This window comes from Brassica rapa, chromosome A08 (assembly GCF_000309985.2).
Source record: "Brassica rapa cultivar Chiifu-401-42 chromosome A08, CAAS_Brap_v3.01, whole genome shotgun sequence".
Taxonomy (NCBI): Eukaryota; Viridiplantae; Streptophyta; class Magnoliopsida; order Brassicales; family Brassicaceae; genus Brassica; species Brassica rapa.
The window spans coordinates 8,347,078-8,371,636 of record NC_024802.2 but is presented as its reverse complement, the minus strand read 5'-3'; the positions used below and the strand labels follow the sequence as shown (position 1 = coordinate 8,371,636).

The following is a 24,559-nucleotide window of genomic DNA, read 5'->3' as shown; positions in this document are numbered from 1 at the left end:
AACTCATCGATTTTTCTTTTTCTTAGGTATAAAATAAGGCAAAGAAAAACTAATAAGAAATTATTGAAAACCATCACCAAAAATAATACATAACTAAAACAAAACTTTCCAGAAAGTCAGAAACAAGCAATAAAAATATAAAAATATATTTCCGTGAATAGTGAAAAACTCTAGAAATAGAAAAATATAATAGTGTAAAGTGCTAATCTAAAGTTATTTTTTCCATTTAACTATCTAAAACATACCACCATTTATTTATTCAAAAATATAAATATATAACTTAAGTTATGTTTTCCTTAATCAAATAAACATGATGCTAATGCATGACAATAAATAAAAAGAGTTTATATAAGAATAATTGATTGATAAATTGTTTTAAAAAAAATCCATATTAAACATTTGTGAAATGTAAAACTTAAATAATTAATTAATTTTCGTCCAAAGAGTGGACATATCCCTAGATACAATAATAACATTCATCATGTTTGATCATCCTAAACAAATTCAGTGTAAAATTCACATAATGTTTGTATATTTCATTTGAAACGTTTTAGTTTAGTATAATTTCAGTAATAAAATTTAAAATGTAGTAAATGTTATGTGTTATCCAAATGATACTTAATAGTATATTTATGTTCTCTAAATTAAATATATATTCACTACTCAAACCACAACGAGCTCATCATCAACATGGATGGCAAAATGTTGGCTGCTAATTTCATGAAGAATTAAAACACAAAATACTAATTTCCATAATAAACAATTGTACAATATAAACAAAATATTTATAAAAATAATAGGCAATTGTTCTCTGCGTAGCGCGGACACACTACTAGTAAGTTAATAAATTATCAAAAGGACAAATTTTTAAAATAGCACATTTCTAAGTTTATATCACAAAAATAGCACTCAAAAACTAAAATGACCAAAATAACATTTTATCTTTTGAAAAATTTAATTTTTTTTATTTTTCAAATTTGAAATCTTATCCCCAAAACCTCAATTCTCAACTCTAAACCCTAAAACCTAAACTCTAAATCCTAAACCCTAAATTCTAAATCCTAAACCCCACCCCTTGAGTGCTATTTTTGTGACTTTTGACTTTGAGTGCTAGTTTGGGAATAGAAACTTGATTTAATGCTATTTTGGTCTTTTTCTAAAATCAAAATCGCAAAACTATTAATTTAGGAAGGGGATCATATTTTAAATATTTAGAGTAGCAGATCTACAAGAGTTTTCCAAAGCAACCCCTCGAAACAAATTTGTTCGATGTAGTGGACCTTTTCTTTAATTTATTTTTGTGGACACCCAACCCTAATTCGTTTCTTCCCCACAACTCTCATCTTCTCGCGGCCCCAACCCTAGTCTTTCCAATCCCTCAGCTCTTCGATTTTTTGGTAAGCTAATCTCTCCCATCTTCGCGTTTAGCCAAATACCCCCCCCCCCCCCCCCCCCCCAATACTTTTTTTTGATTTACCGATTCAAAAAGTCGCAGACGACATAGTTTTGCGAATTGAGGGATTGTCTTTGTGTTTTATGAATTGCTGTTAGAGTTTTGAGGATCTGAATCTTACAATTGTTCTATTGCCCTTTTGTATTTTGTTTTCAATTCAAAGACAAAAAATTGCTTCTCTCTTTATCCCTTTAGTGAATGAGCAACACTGTAATAAAAAAAATGAATTTGTTAATGTTCATCATCTTAAAACGCTGTATTTATTAACATTAACTTTTGCTGTAATTTTACTAAAAAATGAATCAAGACAACACAATGTGCTTGTTGTGTGTGTATTCTTATGTAATTTTTTTCTGTTGTTTCGTCAGGATTTTATTTTTTGTGGGTATGGGAAAAGGTAAGCTTATACTGATCTGTCAATCTGGCGGCAAGTTTGTGACGGACGATGATGGGACAATGACTTATACTGGAGGAGAGGCAGAAGCTATAGATATTAATCATGAAACTTCTTTTCATGACTTTAAGCTCAAACTGGCCAAACTATGGAACTTGGACTTTGATTCTTTGTCCCTCAAGTATTTTCTCCCCGGAAACCGAACAACCCTTATCACCATGAGACAAGAGAAAGACATGAAGAGGATGTATGATTTTCATCTGAGCTCCGTCAGCGCTGAAGTTTTTGTAACAGGACAAGAAGGCTTCCACTCTCAAGCACCTGCTAACTGGTATGTTCTTATATGACCCATGTTCTGTTTCAATGGTTGCATAATCCATTTGATGAATTTAATTGCAGGTCTGATAATATAGCAGTGAGAGCAGACACTACACTTATAGCATATGGGAATGTAGCTAATGTACCCATTGAAGTTGCCACAGAAGACAACAGCCTCGTTGATGTTAGTTTGATATCTAGAAAGGTCGTCGCCCCCGGGTTTACTTCTGAATCCAGTGGTCTTGTTGAGATTCCTGTAACCGTATCGACTGGTCCAGTGGTACCAGCCAAATCAACTTCGAAGAAACCCAAGCGGAAAGGGAAGACGACCAGTCTTGCTTCCAGTAACTATAAACTGACTCCCAGAAGTTCCAAACAAACAGTGATGGGTTCAAAAAGCTCCTCTCCGATGTCCCCTGCGAGTGTTAGTAAACGAAGACGTGTGATGGAAGAACCCAGCATGTTGCTCCAGGATGAAAACGCCGGCGAGACAAGGAGAAGATCCTTAAGAAACAGGGGAGAAATTCGAAAGCCTGTAATAGAAACTGATGAGGATGAATATCTCTTAAGTGACGAAGATGATGCTCACGATAATCTTGATGTAGATGATGACAAGGACTACGTGCAGGATATTGATGCCTATTACCCTGAAACCGAGGATGTTGACTCTGAACCCCAGATGATGAATTATTCCATCGCTGGTGTTAAGGATGGTTCTGTAGAGAGCTTGGTAGCCTCATGGAAACTTTGCATTACCGGCGTGGGTCAGGGATTCGAGAGTGTCGTTGAGTTTCGTGACGCGTTGCAGAAGTACGCCGTTGCTTGTCGTTTTGGGTACAGGTTAAGGAAGAATGAATCGAACCGAGCGTGTGGGGTTTGTTTGGTTGGAGGCTGTCCTTGGAAGATTTATGCATCATGGGTACCATCAGAAAGCATGTTTAGGATAAAGAAGTTTAACAGGAGGCATACATGTGGGGGAGAATCTTGGAAGTCTGCTCATCCAAAAAAGAACTGGGTGGTGAGTATCATCAAGGAGAGGCTGCAGGAGAATCCAAATCAGAAGACTAAGAACATCGCCGACTCCATCTTTCAAGATTTTGGTATTGAGCTGAGTTATTGCACCATTAGACGAGGCATTGATGAAGCCAAAGGAGGGCTTCACACATCATTCAAAGACGCATATAAGCATTTGCCTCTTTTTGTGAATAAGGTTGTTGAGACAAACCCTGGAAGTATAGTTGATCTTGTGGTTGGTGAGGACAAGAGATTTCAGCGGCTTTTTCTGTCTTTCCGGTCTTGTATAAATGGGTTTCTAACTGGTTGCAGGCCGCTTCTTTTCCTTGATGCCATTCCCTTTAAGTCGAGGTATCATGAGATTTTGTTAACAGCTTCTGCCTTGGATGGAGATGATGGTGTGCTTCCAGTGGCATTAGCCCTTGTTGATGTGGAAACTGACGAAACTTGGCGTTGGTTTCTTGAACAAGTAAAGGTAGCTGTGCCAAGTTTACGACCCCTTACCTTCGTCTCTGACCGTGAGAAAGGCCTAGTGAGTTCTGTGTTGGAGATTTTCGAGAACGCACATCATGGTTATTCCATTCATTACTTGATGGAGGATTTTATGAGAAGCCTGAGAGGTCCGTTTCTTGGAGACGGGAAGCCATCCTTATCGTACTATCTACTGGCTGCAGCACGTGCTGATCGACTTGATGGGTTTAAGGTATACACTGAGCAGATAAAACGAGTGTCTCCGAAAGCTTATGATTGGGTAATGGAGATTGAAGGAAAGCACTGGGCCAATGCGTTGTTTGAAGGTGAACCATACAGCCACATAACCTCAGATGTGGGAGAGATCTACTCGAAATGGATTGAAGAAATTCAGGAGACATCAATCGTCCTGAAGCTTGTGGTGTTTGTGAGTAGAATCGTGGAGTTGGTTAACAGTAGCCAGGAGAAGTCAAGAGAGTGGTTCAGCCACCTTGTGCCATCTAAGGAGGAAAGTCTAGTGGAAGAATGCAAGAAAGCAAGCACGCTTAAAGTTTTCTTTTGCTCCGACACACTTTTCGAGGTTCACGATGGGTCTGTTCAGCTCGTGGACATGAGTAACCAAACATGCAGCTGCTTCGGGTGGAAGCCCACTGGTCTTCCTTGCCAGCATGCGATTGCTGTCCTAAACACCAAAGGCAGAAATGTTTATGAGTACTGTTCAAGTTTCTTTACAGTTGAGAGTTACCGTTCAACGTATTCAGAGGCTCTGGGGCCAGTTGCGATCGACTTACCTTCAGTGGAGAATGAAGGGAGCAGCAAGGAAGAGGAAGAACAAGTACTTCCGCCTCTGTTTTCGCGGGTTCAGGGAGTGGACAAAAGAATCAAGGACAGGAAAAGAGGACGATCCGTGTGCTGTACAAAGTGTGGAGGAGTAGGACATAACAAGGCTACTTGCAAGGATGATTGATCATTCTTGTGTTTGGCCTGTTTCTGGTCATTACATTTGTACAGAGGTTTGCATCTTTCTTCATAGATTTTGTTTGGAACCACAAGAAGATCCGGTAAGGATTTCTCTCTCCCTTTTCTTGCTCTCACCTTTATTTAGTGTATAAAGTAATAAACTCAGGAAAGTGTTATGCTTTGTGGTTATGTGTTGCTTTGGATACACTAATACCTTTTTATAGTCTTTCTAACAGTTATTTGACTACAGCTAAATTTTCTTTCTTCCCTTTGTATCATTGCTGATGCCAAACCTTAATTGTAATCCATAGCTAGCATCTGTTATTTCACAGAAGTAAAGAGAAGGCAAAATAACTTAGGAATTTCTAAAATATTATTTTAAAAAGATTTTCTGATCTTTAAATTTAAAGTTTGGAGACATTCCAAACTCACAACCTCAAATTTAATTTAAATGAATATATTTAGTGTTTTTTTTAAGTAAACTACATATTATACTTTTTTGTGCGACTACAGACTATATGAAAACTTCGTGAACCAATTTAGGAATTTTATGTCTATCTGGACAACATAAATTGTTGATTTGAATATTTCCCGTACAAAATTGCCCGCTTTTGAGTTCGGAACACATGTGTAATTTCACATGTTTTGATTTTTTTTTACTTTGTTGAAACTTTTTTAGATATATTGCAAAAGTGTATTATTTTTTTTAGTTTAGAAATCATCTTCACCATTTCAGTGTAATATGTTGCAAATGTCACATATATCTGCGGGAAAGTTATCATGCTTTATGTAGCTCATATAGTATTTGAATTCCAGATGTAGAGGTGACATGCAACTCTTTGTATTTCTTACTCTTATTAGAGCAAATTTTTTTTGTAATGTACTATATCATCATTGTCCGAAAAAATCTATGCTTTTCTATGAGTCATCAGCGTAACACCATCGATGTTCCCAATGCATTGGTTCTGACCCAACATCAGTTTGCAGAATGTGAACTTCGTTCTATAGCAACTATTATGTTTTCGCTAATACAAGTGCATCCCGAAGATTTCAGTCGATATTAATAAACAACTTATCATTCCTACCTTTAGTATTTAATATTTTAAAGTAATTTTTTCTATTTGGGATGAAACTTAATTATCAAATCCCGTTATGTAGCTGAATGCTATGGCTTTTGGTTTTATTGTGCCAATAATTATATAATCATACTAGCCCAAGATTGTTTAGGGTATCTTTATTTAGAGTCTGATTGGTAATGATTGTAGTTTTAAAAAATTCGTGCAGAAAAAATCTGTAGATTTTTTTACTGTGGTTTTAGATTTTATTGCTGTAGAATTTTATAAAAAGCCCCAAAAAATTGTTGTGGATATTTAGCTCTATAGAGCACTCGTATAGCTGTAGGTTATTTCAAAAGCTGTGATTTTAATTTTTTTTTACTAAAGCTTGATTACTGTAAATTTAGCGCTGTAAAATAAATGGGACTGTGGACAGCACCTACAACCATTACCAATCACACCTTTAGATTATGGCGATCGAGAGTTGAGTCACCGTGATCGGAACTCACCAAATCCGATCAACTTCTGTAAGACTAAAACCATTGACCATCTATCCACTTACATCTCTAACAAAGTACAATGATCTCATGACCTAATGTTTATCCGCCAGAAATTTAGAAGTTCACTATGTCAAAAGTATTCAAGAATATATATTTCTTAAACAATGCCCACGTTGGTCTCCAACGTCTACAAACATCAACATAAGTTTTATATCTAGATGCAATTTATTTATACGTTATAACCATGCTATGCAGAAGAGAGAAAGATTGGAAAATATACATTGATAGAATTGGTTGGAAGCAAGACTATGATGCGGAGGATCAATGTTGGAACCACATTAAAAAAAAGTATTGCATAGAATATGAGTTAAAAGACTTGGTTGTTAACTCACCGTTCTACAAATAAATGCTAGAATTTTATGTCACCCGAACAACATTAACAAGGGATGCGACCGCTACTATTTGTACAAGCAAATAAATAAGTTCGTCTACTTCATTAAAGATATGTTTATTAAATATTTAAATCTTAATAAGCTCGCAAGAACTATTATGTACTATCCAAATAATATTTAATAGTAGATTAGTTCACCGCAATTAAAAAAATATTATTCTTCAAGGATAACAATTTAGTTGCATTCTTTGTCTCCAATATATAAAATTCATAATGTCATACATTAAAAAAAATTACACTTTACCTTAGTCAATCACATCACATTATTTGAATACATATCCATCAACACTAACAGCTAAGTTTTTATGCTACAAACCAGCAAAATTTTTTTTTATAAATTTGCTGCACGTAACGCGGACACACCACTAGTATACCATAATATTCAAGTAATTGATGGTAATTCATATGTTCTTGAATTTACCAAAAAAATAATTCATATTAGCGAAGATTAAAAATATAAAAAATTTTCAAGGATTTGTCAAAGTTTTAAGAGGGCCCATATCTGTATTGTCAGAAGACATTTAAAAAGACATGACTAGCCATATAGTTGTCTTTGTGCTATAATGTATTATTAACTTCAAACTAACCATTGTTTGGTTGTTTGGTGTTAATTCTTTAGGTTCTTTGGGTTTTTTAAAAACTTTTTGCGGCCCCTTAAACCTTATCAGCTAAAAAATCATTTTTGGTTCCAATCACTTGTAACTGAATCTTCATTAACCTTCTTAATGATATTTACCATTTAGCAAACAAAAGCCAAAAAAACATGACTAATAGTTTATTCCTCCACCCATAACATGCATATTGTGTGTCACATTTTATTCTTTTTGATATTAATTATTTTTAACCACCAAGTTATCCAAAATTCTTTACCACAAGAATTGTTTTATTTTTTGTGGACATTTTATTTTTATAAATGGGCTTGTAAGTATTTGACTAATAGACCAAAAGGAGTAGCAAGTCTTTCTTTATCTACACATTAATATTCTGTGTGATTTCTTAATTTAACCATATATTTTTCGACTTTGTGAAATACCAACCGATCATTATTTGACATCACAATTCATTTGAAGACTCAATCAATACATTAATCATCTGTGTATTCTATATTGGATCAATTAGCTGATCAACCGTAAGAGTAGGTTTCCAATTTGTATTTTACAATTTGCTGGTTTTGGGTGAGTATCTTGGATCCATCAGCGAAAAGTAAACATCAAATCGGTTTATATAATAAACATAATTTAATTTTTTTAAAAAAATATTATATATTTTAGAAGTGCAGGCGAAAATCCCCTATATATTAGAAACATTTTTAATAATTAATCTTTAAAGTGTAAATTATTCACAAAATTTTTATTATGTTGATGCGCTATCACAAGAGACCTTCTCATATCCCACATTAAAAAAAGATTTCTCTGACTAAATTAATTACATGATATGCTGTGAGACCTCTTTTTTATTATTATTATAATAACTAGAAGTATCACCGCGCTACGCGCGGTTTGTTTGTCTATAAAACTTGCATGTATATTTTTAATATTAAACTTAAATGGCAAAAATTAATTATATAACTTATTTGTTTTGATATAATATTTAACAAATTAGAAGGAATGTTTTGAAAATATAAGTTTTTTCTTCGAAATATTGTTAATTTATATTTCAATATATATTTTAGATTTAAACATAGTTAAAAATTCTATTAATTTTTTAGTAATCATGTTAAATTTTATTAAAAGTTCAAATACTCTATATTTAATAAATTTTAAATAGTTTCTATTATTTTATGTTTCATATATTTCTTTATAAGTAATCTGATTTAATTTTTAAACTATTATTTGAAGAATAGGTAAATGGCCTTCATTTCATAAATGTATATATATATATTCATAAATTTGTAATCATTTTGAATATTTAAATCTGTAAAGTTTGATAACCAATAAAAATTATTTAATAATCTTGAATTTGAAACTATGGTTTTTCAATATTAAAATTTGTTTGGTATTTACTATTTTTAAATGATAATTTATTTAAAAAATGTGAAATCTGGAGATTTCATGTAGAATGATTCATACTACGTAAAAGTACTTTGGATAGATTATGTGTATTTCAAATATGCAGATGTTATTAGTCATTGTTGTTGTGTAGAAAATAATATATATATAACATTACAATATTGTTGGTATGTTAGAGTAGAAACATACTTCCATTATTATTTTACACTCTTAAATTAATTATTAATTATTAAACAGTTTAAAATGGAGTTAAAATAGCGAAATCAGAATAAATTTTTCGAGATTTGAAAAACTTTCTCATTTTGCATCGATTGGTGATATTCTAACCTAAATTGATCTTTAAGGAAATTTTTTTGATAATGCATTGATTGTTGACTAAATTGAACTTTACACAAAATTATTTGGTATAACATTATAAATAAATGATGAAAAATTAATCTAATGGTATATATATATATATAATGTATATATATGATAGACTGGAAATAACAACTAAAAGAATTACGGTAAATTTCTCAAATTACTCTTTTAAGATTTAATAACTCACAAAGATGAGCATGACTAAAACATGTTTCGTTAAAGAAGTAAAAGACCATTCTACCTTTGTTTTTATAGATTTAAATATAATAATTATTTAAATAAAAATACAATAATACTTTTTAGTTTTGACTAATACAGTTTTGAATTCAAAATTTTTTATTTTTTCATATTTTTCAATATTTTAACTTGAAATCCCAAATTATTACTGAAACTAAAAAAGTTTATGTTGAAATTGTGTAGTTTGTTTTAAAGAAAAATCATGTACACACCCCTCTAATTTAAACCATAATTCTATATTAGTTAACCATAGAAGTATAAATGTCTATTTATCTTTCAATGAAATCTCTTTTTGTCATTGTGACCCTTAAATGCTATATTTGTAACAAAAAAAAAAATTAGGTCATCCTAAAAAACTTCTCAGAAAAATATTTGTAATGAGCTAATCAAAAGCCACAAACATATTTTAATTTTTACTTTAATAGTATATGATGATTTGTTTCAGTGGTACACACCAAAAGCCACAAAGTTTCATTAATTATTTATTTTATTTAGTATATACAAATCTTGTATGTTCTGACAAACGTTTTACATAACTTTATTTTAACTTATTTTGATATCAATTTTACAAAACATTTAGAGTAAACATCAAAGTAACCCTTAAGATAATTTTTAATTTTATTTTTACTGAATTTTAATTTTTATTTATAAATATGATTTTTTTTTAACAAATTAAACACAATGTATTCATTTAGTTAGTTAAACGTTTTATGCTGTTTATCTGAAAATATCATATGAAGTACACTCTAAAAGAATGCTAAAATTGGCTTAAATCGTACAGATTTTCTTGCGCTACACCCAACTGCTAACTTATATATTTTATTTTGTTGCAAATGTGTTATGTATGTTTTTTATTTTCTGTTCCTCTTTTCTACAACATTAACTTAATAAGTTATTTTTTTCCGTAAGTGTTCTTACATGTAAATGTTAATTACTTTATCAATATTGAGGTTTGAGAGTATAATGTTATTCTATAAGAGTGGTGATTATATATTATGAATCTCAAAAGGTGTATTAAAGGAGAATATGGAAAATAAGGAGATGAAGATATGTAAGATATATAGTGAGTTGATAAAAAAAAAGATATATAGTGAAACGCCTGACGTTCTGGTTTTCTTTTAACCAGCGAAGTGGAGATCGAAGGAAGGAGGAGTATCGTATACGTCGGCTATGGTTTAATAAATTAATAATCAAAGTTTGTATTTTTTTTTTGCAAAGGAATATGACATGGCAATTTGAAAACATATGGTTAGCTGATTTTCTTTGCTGATGTGGACAGCCTCTCCTTTCAAATTATTCTCCTTTTAGTATAGTATAGATTTCATGTCAGACTATATGCAATGGTTTTTTTTATTCAACACTCGCTTTTTTACTTTTTAATTATCCATATCACCTGTTCTTTTATCTACCTAATCATTCAGTATTTATTCAACATTTGAATCCTACAATGGTTTATTTATAAAACAATTCAACACCCTCTTTAACTATTTTTATTGCAATTTTTTTCCTATTTTTTGTATATACATAAAACTATTTACTATACTTTTTTTGTAACACATAATATTTACTTATACAAAAAAAATAATTTAACATAAAATAATATAAAATAATAGGAAAAAAGTTTCCTACCTACACGAAGTTTACACTAATATGGTGGAAACCATCCAATATATGACAATGTGTCAACAACTACACGAAGTTTATGTTAAAACATGTCACATGTACGAAGTAAATAATAATATGGTGGCAACATCACAATCGGCTTTAACTGATTTTAAGCTAAGTTAATATGGTCAATCCGTAATTTACTAAACTTAATAAACTTAATGATTTTTCAAGTTTAATAAACTTAATTGATTTTATTAATAAACTAAGTAATTTAATAAACTTTAACTAAAAAAATTAATAATTTATAATAAATTATTAAACTTAATAAACTTAATAATTTAATAAACTTAATAAATTTAAACTTAATAAAATTAAGGGTTTATTAAGTTTAATAAACTTAATTGATTTATTAATAAACTTAGTAATTTAATAAACTTTAACTTAATAAACTTAATAATTTATTATACTTAATAAATTATTTAACTTAATAATTTATTATACTTAATAAATTATTAAACTTAATAAATTATTAAACTTAATAAACTTAATAATTTAATAAACTTAATAAACTTAAACTTAATAAACTTAATAAATTTATTAAACTTAATAAACTTAATAAATTAATTAAACTTAATAAACTTAATAAATTTATTTAACTTAATAAATTTAATAAATTTATTAAGTTTATTAAGTTTGTTAAAAGATTAAGTTTATTAATAAATGATTAATTTTTATAAGTTTAATAAATTTATTAATTTTTATAAGTTTAATAAATTTATTAATTTTTATAAGTTTAATAAATTTATTAAGTTTATTAAGTAAGTTTAATAAATTATTAAGTTTATTAACAAAATCAATTAAGTTTATTAAACTTAATAAATCATTAAGTTTATTAAGTTTAGTAAACTATAGATTGACTCTATTAACTTGATTTAAAATTAATTAAACCCGATTGTGATGTTGCCACCATATTATTATTTACTTCGTACATGTGACATGTATTAACATAAACTTCGTGTATTTGTTGACACATTCTCATACACCGGATGGTTTCCACCTTATATGGTAAACTTCGTGTAGCTATGAAACTTTTTTCCAAAATAATAATAAAAAATATGTTGATATAAAAATATTATTTTGAAACTAAATAAACCAAGTCTCTATTTATAGAGTATAAAAATGATGAATTTTGATATAATTATATTTATTAAAAAATTATGTATTATAAAATAATTGATCTATAAAAATTGAAACTAAACTTTCATCCACGAGTTATAATTTATAACGTGTACCAATTATTGAAGAAATTGTCCACAACGTTAATATGGACCCCATTTCTGCCCTTTCAACGGTGTTGAATATATTCAACCGATAGTAATCCATATAGATCTTTTGATTTCTTCAACACCACCACTGTGGGGATTCAGCAGTTGAATACCTTATTCAACAGGCTCATTGCACTTACCCTAAGATTAGGAGCAATGAGGTTGTTGATGAAAAATTCAACTACTTAATCCTTAGAATTAGGCTGTTGAATTCAAATAAAATCCAACATGGATTAATACATGTTGAAAAGTTTCAACTGGTTGAATACCAAATGAGTGCGTCATGCAGGAACATGTGTTGAAATGTGAAGAGAGAAAATGATGAGAGAGTGAATTCACACGTTAAATACATAGTGAATGGGTTCCAAGAAACAATTTGATTGGTTGTCAAAAACTATAAAATTTTTATTTATTTCAAATTACTGAAACTCAATTATTTTTTAGTAAATATTATTTTAAAAAAATTAAAATTTATATCAAACTTTATGATTTTTTATGATCTATAAATAGAGATTAGTCTCACTTCATTTGGATATAGAAAAAATAATTATCAATTTTATTATAATTTCTTTTATTTTTTAAAAAATTAGTTAAATATAATTAAATTTATTAAAAATATTTTATTTAATTATTTAAGTTAATTAAAATATAAACTACTATTAATACATTGTTATTAATTTGTAAAACATAAAAATATGAATTAAAATGGTAGGATATGGTGTTGATTTTTATTAAACAAAACTATTGTAGAATTAAAAAATGAGGTGGACGAGAGATAAGATGATGTGTAGTGTTAAGAAAAAAAATTAGGGTGTTGAATTTAGTAACTTTTTTTTAGTAACCATTGTAGATAGTCTAATGCATAAATGGATGATTCCCTTGCTATAGGAAATCATTGAAATCACACAAAATCTTTTCAAATAATAACTTCCGACCTCATGAAAATACCATTTTTCACAAACCTCATGAAAATTACATGTACTATACTATTATAAATATAATAACTTCACACAAGATAAAGTTTTCGAATAATAACTTCCCTTAAAAGTACAAACTTTGTTTCATGATAACATTATAGAAATTACTACATTCAAAAACAGAGAATTATGTAACAAATAATATAAGCATCACAAAGATTGAAAATTTAAACTTTGTATTCGCACATATAACAATTACATATTGTTTGTTCAAATGAAAGCTTTATAATATTTGATCTGCTATATGGTTTGCGAGAGTTAAATGTGATGATTCTTAATAGTTTTTATTATGAAATATGTGTTTAAACTCTAGACAATTACTCAAGGTTTCAAGTCATTTTATGCATCTAAAAGTAACTCTCTGCCATCGAAACTATTATACTCATATATATTAGTTTTATTTATTATTGATAGTGTTTTATATATTTTATTAAAATAACTATACACTAATATACTAAGCGTATTTATTATTGATAGTGTCCAAATATATATATATATATACGGGGACTGGATGAATACAATTAATTTACATATCAGATATTCCATTTATTTACAATTTAGACTTTGATTGGTAACTTTGCGGAATGGCGTATGAAACGTGATTCCGCAACTATTTAAGCAAACAAAAAAATATCGTGAAATGAAAAAAAAAACGCAAAAATGCAGGTTTGGGTTTTTGCTCACAAAAAAATATTAAGAGAGATTCTATTAAGTAGAAAAGTTAGTTTTAGTAGATTATAGCGGAAAAAATTACAAAATCAACATTTTCATATTGATACATTATATGCTAATACTATCTTAAATTTTAAAATACATAGCAATATTTTTTTATAATGGTAAATAGTTATGTCGTAAATAAAGTTATAATATAATTTGTATATTATTAAATGTCAATATATTATTAAAACATATTGAAAGATAAGCTAGATATTTATAATAAGAATTAAAATATTTTAAATAAATTTTATTTAGTTTCGCATTTTGTAATAACTAGTTTAATTATTGATATTTTTTATTATTATAAAAAATTGAATACCATATAAAATAGTTTAATCATTTTAATATGTATTCCACAATTCCACAACTTTTAAATTTTTCTATGGCTTAATTTTTTTTCGCAGCTTAATTATTTTTTCCGCGATTAAGCGATAGTTACCAATCAGAGTTTTAGCTGGAATATTGGCCAAATTTTTTAAATACACGTATATAATATACTTGGAGGAACGGTTATAGTTGCAATATACTAAACATGTAATATAATCTATGTATTAATGATAATGAATATATAAGCTAAAAATTTATATGTAATAATTGATTTTATATTCTAAAATTTTATATGTAATAATTGATTTTATATTCTTATACGCAGTATTTCAAAAGAAAAATTCTTATATGGCAATTTAATTTACATGTAACCACTAATTTAATCTATTCAAACGATAAAATTTGTTATAAACCAAAATAACTAAAATTTATTAACTAAAAAATCCATAATATAAAATAAATTTTTTTAACAAAATTTTATTTATGTAATATTAATATATTTTTTAAAGTATTTCATCGTGCGCAGGTCACCTAGTATATAGTTATTATATAAAGTATTAAGACAAGTATATTAGAAAATATATGTGGAATAGTTACGGACATTCTGATCTATATAATCTAAATCACATGGATTCCAAATAAATAGCCAATATTCTGATCCGGATCGAATCAAGAAGCCAAATAAAATAGGGACCTACATTCAAATGATATCGAGAAGACTTTTTCTTCCATATCTGTATTTGCTTCAAAAGAGGAAGGAGGCTTTTGCTTAGTCCGGAATAATAATCTCTCAACTTGGTGAACATTGGTTAAATGTTACGTTTATTATGCTTAAGAGTTAAGAGATCCAAATCCAGTCTGGGTGCATAAAAGAAATAAGCCAATGAGAAAGGTCCACGTATGTAGATAGAGATAGTTGATAAATGTGAGGGACACAATGCAGTGCATCATCATCGAGATCATCTCTCCTTCAACTTTACTTTGGTGGTATCAATCAATCACTTCCCCCTCCCCCCCACCTCGACTTTTTCTCAATCACGTCTCTTCCTCATTATCTTCGGATCGTAGAATAGAAAACGTGTTTCTCAGATCGATGTTTTGATTTTGCGACAGGTAGAACGAGTGATGATTCGGGGTATGGAGATTCATCATTTGCTGGTGGTGGTAGTCTCTGTGTTGTTGAGCTTAGTTTTACAAGGAGAAGGCGGGATCACAAGTAGCTATGTCCGGTCCGAATGGCCCGCCGTTGATATTCCACTCGACCACAAAGTTTTCAAAGTCCCTAAAGGCTACAACGCTCCACAACAAGTGAGTCCTCTTACCCACTGTTTTTCTTTTATTTGAATCGAGAAACTAAAGGTGATAATTAATTAAATTAAATTAAATTAGCGGATTTAGCGGTACGAGACAAGCGGTTCAACTGCTATGGGGTTTTTACAGTTATAAAAACGTATAGATATATGGTATAAGTAAAGATTTTTGTTACTGTTTCGGTGCGGGGCGGTTTATAACATTCAAAGCCTAACTAACAAACATGTAATAATTAATTTAATTAAATTAAATTAGGTACATATAACACAAGGTGATTATGATGGAAAGGCAGTTATCGTCTCTTGGGTGACTCCTGATGAGCCTGGCTCCAGCACAGTCCATTACGGCGCCGTCCAGGGCAAATACGACTTTGTGGCTAAAGGCACTTTCTCAAACTACACTTTCTACAAATACAAGTCTGGCTACACCCATCACTGCCTTCTCTCTGGCCTTGAGGTGACAACAGTACCCACATGGAACTGCATATTTTTATCTGATCTTAGTTTATATATCATTCAAATGCAAATTATTGGGGGTTAATATTGCAGTATAATACAAAGTACTATTACAAGATTGAAAGTGGTGAATCTTCTAGGGAGTTTTGGTTTGTTACACCACCCCATGTACATCCAGATGCATCTTACAAGTTTGGTATCATAGGTATGTCACTTATTGTCTCTCAACTGAGTTGATCTTCTGCTACTGCTGCTCTTTCTTATAAGATTTCATTGTTAGGCGACCTGGGCCAAACGTTCAACTCCTTGTCCACGTTGGAACACTACATGCGGAGTGGAGCTCAGGCCGTCTTATTCCTTGGAGATCTCTCTTACGCTGACAGATATCAATATAACGATGTTGGTGTCAGATGGGATACTTGGGGCCGTTTCGTGGAGCCCAGTACCGCTTATCAACCCTGGCTCTGGTCTGCAGGCAATCACGAAGTCGATTACATGCCATACATGGTAACATATATATCTTGAGACTCATCTTAGTACTCTCTTAGTTAGTTGTAACTTGTTACTCTATTCTGTCTTTTTTTACAGGGGGAAGTGACACCTTTCAAGAATTACCTTGAGCGTTACACTACGCCATACTTGGCTTCAAAAAGTAGCAATCCTCTCTGGTATGCTGTTAGGCGTGCCTCCGCGCATATCATTGTCCTCTCCAGTTATTCTCCTTTTGGTAATATCATCATCCTCTCTGCTTCTAACACTTGTCTTATAAATAAAAGGTTGGTTTATACCACTGAGTAGATGTGACTGTTGTGCAGTGAAGTATACCCCGCAGTGGAGATGGCTTGATGCAGAGTTCAAAAGAGTTGACAGGGAGAAAACTCCTTGGCTAATTGTTCTGATGCATTCCCCTATTTACAACAGTAATGAAGCACACTTCAAGGAGGGTGAAAGCATGCGAGCAGCTTTTGAGGAATGGTTTGTCGAATACAGAGTTGATGTAGTCTTTGCTGGACATGTTCATGCCTACGAGAGATCGGTAACATAAACTTCATTTAACTTAAAACTCTCCTTAGTGTTTTTTTTTGTGTATGCTTCATTATAAAATCTTTGTTTGTTTTAAATCATCAGTACCGAGTATCAAATGTGCGGTATAATGTGTCAAGTGGAGATCGTTTCCCGGTTCCTGATACGTCAGCTCCTGTTTATATCACAGTTGGAGACGGAGGAAATCAAGAAGGTCTTGCGGGAAGGTGCGTGACATGATCATATCTGACAATGAGCCTTGGAATGTGATACAGTTAACCTACAACTAAAAGACTAAAACTTGAGCTGAGCCTCTTTTGGTTTCAGGTTTATGGAACCACAGCCAGATTATTCTGCATTTAGAGAAGCTAGCTACGGGCACTCCACTCTGGACATAAAAAACCGAACACATGCGGTATACCACTGGAACCGCAATGATGATGGGAAGAAAGTAGCAACAGATGAGTTTGTGTTATACAACCAGTACTGGTGAGTTTGCTAGTTCACTTCTTTACTAACGCTTAAAGTAGTAACTGCAGAGCTAAGTGAAAACAAAAATGCGCATGAATGCAGGGGAAAGAACATTAGACGGAGAAAGTTGAAGAAGCATTATATCAAGAGTGTTGTGGTTGACTGGATTGCCAGTTGATTTGCTTACTAAGTATAGGCGAAGATATTCGTCCAACTCTTTGCTCTTTTTCTTTACTACCTAAACCAGATCTTGATTACTTATATGCTTCTAATATTTGTTTGTGCTTATTCATCCATGAACTTAAATATTTAATATAAACGGGCTAAAACGTATACACTTGCCTGTAACATTGTTAGTTAAACTGTCAACAGTTGTAGAGCCAGTGATGTGCTCAGAGGTTTACGCTTGAATATTCAAGCAAGTGCACAGCAAAATGCATTAGTATGGTTAGGTAACTTTGCTATTTTCCTGTGTTTTTTCCTTAACATGCAAACATAAAAGCACTGACGTAAATAGCTTCTAAAAGGCTCAAAAAGGTTTATAATTTATCTATGGATAACCTATTTGCTGTATAACGCTCTTTGATGCTTTCTAGGAATGAAGAATATTAGTTAAGAGAGTTACTTCTCCAACAACCTCATTAATGTTCGTTCTAACGAAGAACACAATAAATTTTACATGGGGAGAAGTCGCTGTGGCTTTGGTGACGAGAAGAAGCTTTTCTTGTAGCTTCGTTCTAACTCTCTAGTGGGACCGTCTGTACAGTCCCAACCAGTTTGAAACTGTTAAAACAGAAATAAATTTTTGAAAAAGAAGTGTTTGGAAATTATTTCATTGCGTTTATTTGGTCTATAAAGTTTGTTCTGAAAGATAGGTACACTTCTTTTTCTAATCAAATAATTGAATGGAGCTGTCATAAAAGTCCAACATGCAGCAGCTCCCCTAAGCACATGCAGGTACAACAACGTTGGGCATATGCACAAACACAATAGAATATGGAGCTATTGTTATTGGATCTGTTGAGTTTACATGTATCGGTTCCAGTGGAGGTATGTCACCTATCGAGTTAACCTGCAGTGCATGACCGTTGAGTAGCATAGTCTGGCTGTGTAAATTTGCGTCCTTTGCTGTCAAATGGTACTCTTCTCTTTGGGTTTCACCATTAGAGACCCAAGGCATCTGGGAAGTCCTTGCTATTTTCTGAGACGTCTTCCTGTGTCTTAGTTTGTAAGTGTTATTTAGCTCTACGTTCGCCACAACTGTTGTAGTGTTGTCCAGGTTCATCAGTAACACTGTGATCCCTTTCTGCATGATTAAAAATTAAATAGTTACTTCAAGAAGAAATAATGCGTTTTTTTTTTCTGAGTTACATGTATGGAAACTATGACTTACCGATTGTCTTGCACAATGGGTGTATGAACGTATCTTTTTGGTTCCGGAAAAGGTTGTGAACAATGCATTTCTTCCCATAAGTCGTCGCCAGATCAGAGCACTGCAGTTTGACAAGCAGCATCACTTGGTTAAAATTTTAAAATTTGTTCACAGGTTTCATCTTTTATACTCCCTCCGTTTCAATATAGATGATGTTTTAGGTGATTGTTTTTGTTTCATAATAGATGATGTTTTCAAACATATCTATGTAATTTTAACTTTATAAAAAACTGTGTAACCAATTGTGTTTTTATAATTTTTGTTTATAATTAAATAAAATAGTTTAAAATTATATTTTATTGATTTTTTGTTTAGAAAATATAATTTCTTAATATGTGTGCAAAGAACCAAAACTTCATCTATTATGAAACAGAGGGAGTATTAATTACCTGTAATAGTCAGGATTGGGAGTGAAATTAGTAGTATTTAGCAGACCATAGTTTCCTCCGATCAGAGACTGTCTACAATAAGTTTTTGTATCATAAACTGATGCCATACCAAGCTGGTCCAGGTACCTACCATCGTGCAATATAATATCATTTTTGAGTAAAAGTCAAGCTAATATGTTTATCTTCTTCTTCTTCTGGTATGATGTCCTTTTCTTACCAGAAACTATAAACGAACGCATTAGAGACAAGATTACGACCGCTGTTGTAAGCGCCACCAGCCTCACCAACCCATGCCACAGCCTTTGTTGAGGAGTTGTTAATTATGTTCTTTAGGCTGCGGAACGTTATTGCCTCTTGGTCCAGGTACGAAGGGTTTAGAATCTTTTCTATCAGATGCTGGTCCACTCCTAATCCATCATTAATGTAATTCTTTCTTTTTTTTCATTCAGAAGATAAAAAAAAGGGAAAATGGAGAAGCTAAGCTGCTTGATGATGTGAAGCCTTTACCTGGACCGAGGTCGTAGATGTGACGAGTGGTGGCATTGAGAGAGTTTTCAGTTTTGCTCAAGTATTCTGTGAACCAAGCAGCGTCAAAGAAACCACCAGGGCCTATCACCAGTGGCATGGGACTCACATCCTTATAAACCCGGTTCACAATGTCTCGAAGAGCTATGGTGTCCGTAGCATACTGACTTGCTGCAACTCTTGTACCAACACCACTTCCACACAGCTCATTGCCTATTGAGGAATTTTTTAAAAAAAGATTAGAAAATGTAAAGATATTTGCATATTGTTATGTCAGGTGACATACCGAGCTCCCAACCATCGACCGTGTGGTTGTTCTGTACTATATATTGGATGAATGATTCAGCATTGGTGTAATCCCAGGCTCCTACGGCTTCGCCATTAGATTGTATGCTCCGACCAGAGAGTGCATTCAGCCCGAAGATGACTTTAGCTCTGATTGAGACCACACAAGAATGTAAGAGAGGATGTAAACACATAGTCGAAAGAAAGAGAGAATTTAAAGGTTACCCGGTTTTGCTAAAGAAGTCATTAAGCTGGTTCCATCGGCGCATGGGCAGACATCCTTGTGTGTAGCCAAAGAGAAGGGAAGTGTTTTGGGTGAAAGGAAGACAAGGCTGTTTCTGATCTGGTGTCTCATATATCACCAAGTCTTGTAATGTTCCTCCTATTCTTATTTTCAATGGAGCAAATTCTGTTTTTTTTTTTTGAAATTGAAAAATGTCAAATTTTGAACATTAAGATTTAGAATTATCAGAAATATGATATGGTTACATACCTCTGATTGCATTCTGAAAAATAGTGTTATTCAGGTCCTGCAAGAAAGATCAACATATATCCAAGTTAAAGTACGCTTCATTTTACTAAAATGGCATTGGATTTGGATCTTGGTACATAATGATATTTGACTTCACGTTCCATAAATGGTAAAAAGAGTAATAAATGGAGTTCTATAAAATATCTACAATGTTCTTTTCTATTTTATTAATTCCATTTCTAAAAGAAACAAACAAACAAAAAAAAATCGTCTCAAACAACAGAAAAGAGACCACATCAAGATCTTAGCTAATAGTCGGCAGATATATGATTTCCAGAGATAAAGCCAGAAGGTTAATCACCCAACATCCCAAAAACATGAAAAAACTGCAAATCCACCTCTTAAAGCTATACTAGCTCAAAAAAGCTATACTAGCTCACCATACAGAGTGAACCTCTACTAAAATAAAATAAAATAAAAATAAACTTCTACTGTTTTATTTCTTGGTAAAAGATTTTCAACAGAAAGTAAAGATTTTCAAGAAAAAGCCTGCTACACACCGACTTATAATACACGTGAAGTGTTTTTCTTTTTCTTTTTTTCTTTTTAAAATACACAAGTTGCATTGTTTTCGACGGAAACAAGACGGAAAAAATTGTAAAAGAGAGGGAGAAGAAAACCAGGTTAAGAATCGAAGCATGGTCCCAAGCACAAGTTCCGTAGTCACATTTCTGAGGTGGCCACCAATCCAAAGTGGCGCAGATGAAGTCTTCGTCTACTGTTCCCACGGCCGCTCTTCCGTACACAAACACCGTTCCTTTCTCTTCTACGGCCGAGCTTACGACGGTCTTGTCTGCAAACTGGAACACCCAAAGGAATAAAACTATCACTGATATTTGACGGCAACCCATTTTTCTCTTCCTTATTTTTTCAAATAATAAAATGGGATCTGGTTTGGTGTTTTTATATATATATGCAAATGGAAGACAGAGACCTTACTGAAAAAGTAAAATTGTTTTAATTTTTTTTAATTTAAGTTATTTTATGTATTTGCTTTTGTTGTTTGAGTTGTTTACTTTGAAGTTGTTAAGAAAAAGAGAGTTGTTTACTTGACCTTTCATAAAGTAAATACATAAAAAGATGATCTAATTAATAAAGTATATTGAGCCAAAAGTTTAATAATAAATAAATAATAATAAAGGATACAATCTACCTGCATCTACCTGCACAACTTTGATATATTATTGCTTTAAGTTACATGAATATTTTGCTTACATGCAAAGGGTTTCCACCAAATCAAACTCTTAATAAAGCCAAAATATAAAGGACATAGCCTAACCACCTTAGATTACGAATCATCCGAAAGGGATGTTTAATCTAATAACTACTCGTGTCCTGGTGGTGCGAGCATGGGTCAGTGTCCAATACTCGAGTAGTTGCACCGAACTTATATTATAAGCACTTCAACATAGAGGGCATGTCAATTGGCATTACAACGCAACTCGTAATTAAGAAGAGAGATAAATTCCCTTATTATCAAAGGTTCTGAAGCCAATAGGGATGACCAAAGCCATATCCGACTCAAAAAAATCAAGCCAAGTGAAGCTTGAGCAATGATATGTTGGATATTCTATCATTTAACCCAAAACAAGCGATGGGAATGGTTTACCTATATAACCTATGGCCCAAATTAAAAACCCAAAAAGATGTTGAAGAAAACTTTAAAGTTATGAAGAAGTGGAGCTGTGAAGATGAATTATCATCATAAATATTAAGACAAGGGGATACTAGTACATATTATCTAGACAAATAGACTTGAGAAATAATCTAGAAATGCTAAAATGTATATATAATGTTTAGAGATTATTTTATAATAAGTTTAGCCTTTCACTAGTATAAATATAGGTGTTTGATGGCATTTGTATTCATCCATCCAAGAAGCAAAACATATAAGAGTGTACCCAAATAACTACTCCCGTGATAATCCATTTCTTAATATAAAATATTTTACTTAAACTTTTAGTTGCCTACTTCCCTCTTAATCACTAGAAAAAGTATTATTGAATAGTTTTTTCAACAATGGAAATTTCAAATTCTTTTGCAAATTCAATCAATTCACACAAACATTAAGAATATGTTTATTTTGTTCATCCCTAATATTTTACTCGGAACCAAGCATCACCAAACTAAAATCCTTTGCTTAGAAAGTTCATATGTCACATAAGATGCGTAATCTTATATGACAGTTGATAACTAGACATATGACTGTGACAAAGAACTTGACACTACGTCATATGCGAGGTGATAATTATTATCTAAGATTTCGAAAACAAGATGAATCTGCTAATCATGCCACTTTTAGTGTCCCTCAGCATTATAGGCATGGACCTTATCAGCTACTCTTTCTAGCACATAAATTTTCCTAGTTTCAAATATCTTCACAAATACGGATTACTTTTTATGGAGGAAAAACAATATTAAAGATTCGACATTAGATGAAGATCCAAATCCGTAGATAATTTGATATTTCTGGAAAGTTTGGAATGATAAATTATTTCGAGCGATTGACATGGATCCGTCATAAATAATCAGACATGCGAAAGGGGAATTTCATGCTTGGTATGCAGCGAACGAAATATGTTCTCAAACCCAATAACCAGAATGTGTGACAAGCCATATGCTTGCAAAACATATGTTTAGTGGATGGTGCTTGAACTTCTACAACGCAATTTAGTGGTTATGAATGGGTGAAAAAAACATGACATGACAAACCTAATTAATGGGCATAAATAATCAGATAAGAAGAGAGTCTTCATTGCACTTTGAGCTCAAACCACTTTCTTGGTATTCTACATGTCAAAATTTTGAAACAAATTACAAGAATTTGATTGCCATGATACTGGAGCCTAAAACATGGCAAACATTTTAATAGAGCTAAAGGAGATAGAGGCGCGACAACAAAGATTCCACAGCTTTAAGATTTTTTACATTCCTAAAAGACAAAACGTTATTTCTGATTTTTAGCTAGAACTGCAAGAGTTTTTCATAGGATTTTATATTTTGTTGGTTGTTTTATTCCGATCTTGTTACCCAAATTATCTCAAGCGTGAGTAATAAAATGATTTTTGATGACAAAAAACTTTATAGTTATGTTTTTTTTTATAATTTGGAGTATGCTCATCGAATGTGGGGGATGGGAAATCATCTTTGCATAGATGTTTTCTTATTTTCTGCAAACATATGTTAATAAATAAGAATTTGAAAGTTGAAAACATTCTTTTTATTCTCAAATCTCTTAAGATATATTTTAATTATTTCATATATTTTCCTCAAATCCCATATTTCTTAAATTTTTCTTGAATTCAAGATATATTAAAAAAAAAATCATCAAAGCAAAGTAAAATACTATTTCCAATAGCCAAATAGAGATAGTTTGATATTCAAAAGTTAAAGGAGATGATCTCTAACTGAAACCACAAAATACCTTAATTTGTTTAACATATAAAAACATAATTTTTTTACCTTTTCATTTTTTGGTTTCTTTTTTTGACACTAAACAATTATTCTATTATTCAAATTTGAGGTGATCCAATAACCATACCGGAATAAAACAATCAACCAAATACATATCCCTATGAAATGTTCTTGTTATTTTTCTAATGAATATGCCAAACTGCTCTCTGATTAGGGTGTTATAAAATTGTGAAGTCTTGGAAATTTTCTTTTAAATCTGATAATTGAAAAACTGGTCATACTTCTTGGTCTTCAATCATCTATATGAGCTCCATGCTATTACTCATTCTAAAAGGCTGACATATTGAAAATTCAAACATACTTTCCCTTATCCCGTGGTACTGCGTCTAGCTCTACTTGTAGGGATGCCACTCATTGTCTTTGGTTCTTAATAACGTAAATTGGACTGAACCTATCAAGTCTTTCCAAGTCCAGCTATAACCACTAAAGAATGAATCATAAGTCTAACTAGACTTTGACCCGCACGCCCGTGCGGGTATATTTTAT

The 24,559-nt window shown here is 31.6% G+C and overlaps 3 protein-coding genes across 4 annotated transcripts; 2 read left to right on the top strand and 1 right to left on the bottom strand.

The window, feature by feature from the left end:
- The first annotated feature begins 1,212 nt into the window (after positions 1–1,212).
- LOC103833747 lies at positions 1,213–4,879 on the top strand. The gene is made up of 3 exons (XM_009109817.3): positions 1,213–1,397; positions 1,822–2,178; positions 2,247–4,879. The coding sequence occupies exons 2-3, from the start codon at positions 1,841–1,843 to the stop codon at positions 4,615–4,617; spliced, it is 2,709 nt and encodes a 902-aa protein (XP_009108065.1). The 5' UTR covers positions 1,213–1,397; positions 1,822–1,840; the 3' UTR covers positions 4,618–4,879.
- A 10,032-nt stretch (positions 4,880–14,911) lies between these two features.
- On the top strand, positions 14,912–17,798 carry LOC103833746 (bifunctional purple acid phosphatase 26). 2 transcript variants are annotated; one of them, XM_009109816.3, is made up of 10 exons: positions 14,912–15,163; positions 15,290–15,484; positions 15,743–15,943; positions 16,036–16,147; positions 16,223–16,449; positions 16,531–16,669; positions 16,758–16,978; positions 17,071–17,192; positions 17,293–17,454; positions 17,539–17,798. In XM_009109816.3, exons 2-10 carry the CDS (start codon positions 15,302–15,304, stop codon positions 17,612–17,614), a joined length of 1,443 nt encoding a protein of 480 aa, XP_009108064.1. In that variant the 5' UTR covers positions 14,912–15,163; positions 15,290–15,301; the 3' UTR covers positions 17,615–17,798. The 2 variants fall into 2 exon arrangements, with proteins under 2 accessions (XP_009108064.1, XP_009108063.1); XM_009109815.2 differs by having other exon boundaries at positions 15,099–15,215.
- A 348-nt stretch (positions 17,799–18,146) lies between these two features.
- Positions 18,147–21,692, bottom strand: LOC103833744 (heparanase-like protein 3). The gene is made up of 9 exons (XM_009109814.3): positions 21,220–21,692; positions 20,561–20,597; positions 20,293–20,476; positions 20,069–20,217; positions 19,765–19,995; positions 19,475–19,664; positions 19,258–19,383; positions 18,830–18,929; positions 18,147–18,742 (listed from the first exon to the last, which is right to left on the bottom strand). Exons 1-9 carry the CDS (start codon positions 21,448–21,450, stop codon positions 18,380–18,382), a joined length of 1,611 nt encoding a protein of 536 aa, XP_009108062.2. The 5' UTR covers positions 21,451–21,692; the 3' UTR covers positions 18,147–18,379.
- Between the last annotated feature and the right edge of the window lie 2,867 nt (positions 21,693–24,559).

Bases quoted from the DNA above. Each gene is read 5' to 3' on its own strand.
- LOC103833747 (XM_009109817.3), top strand. From the start codon at position 1,841: ATGGGAAAAGGTAAGCTTATACTGATCTGTCAATCTGGCGGCAAGTTT. The intron at 2,179-2,246 runs GTATGTTCTTAT...ATTTAATTGCAG, and splicing joins TCTCAAGCACCTGCTAACTG to GTCTGATAATATAGCAGTGA.
- LOC103833746 (XM_009109815.2), top strand. From the start codon at position 15,114: ATGCAGTGCATCATCATCGAGATCATCTCTCCTTCAACTTTACTTTGG. The intron at 15,944-16,035 runs GTGACAACAGTA...TTAATATTGCAG, and splicing joins GCCTTCTCTCTGGCCTTGAG to TATAATACAAAGTACTATTA. The intron at 16,670-16,757 runs GTAATATCATCA...ACTGTTGTGCAG, and splicing joins CTCCAGTTATTCTCCTTTTG to TGAAGTATACCCCGCAGTGG.
- LOC103833744 (XM_009109814.3), bottom strand. From the start codon at position 21,450: ATGGGTTGCCGTCAAATATCAGTGATAGTTTTATTCCTTTGGGTGTTC. The intron at 20,477-20,560 runs GTATGTAACCAT...AAAAAAAAACAG, and splicing joins TTTTCAGAATGCAATCAGAG to AATTTGCTCCATTGAAAATA. The intron at 18,743-18,829 runs GTAAGTCATAGT...TTAATCATGCAG, and splicing joins CCCATTGTGCAAGACAATCG to AAAGGGATCACAGTGTTACT.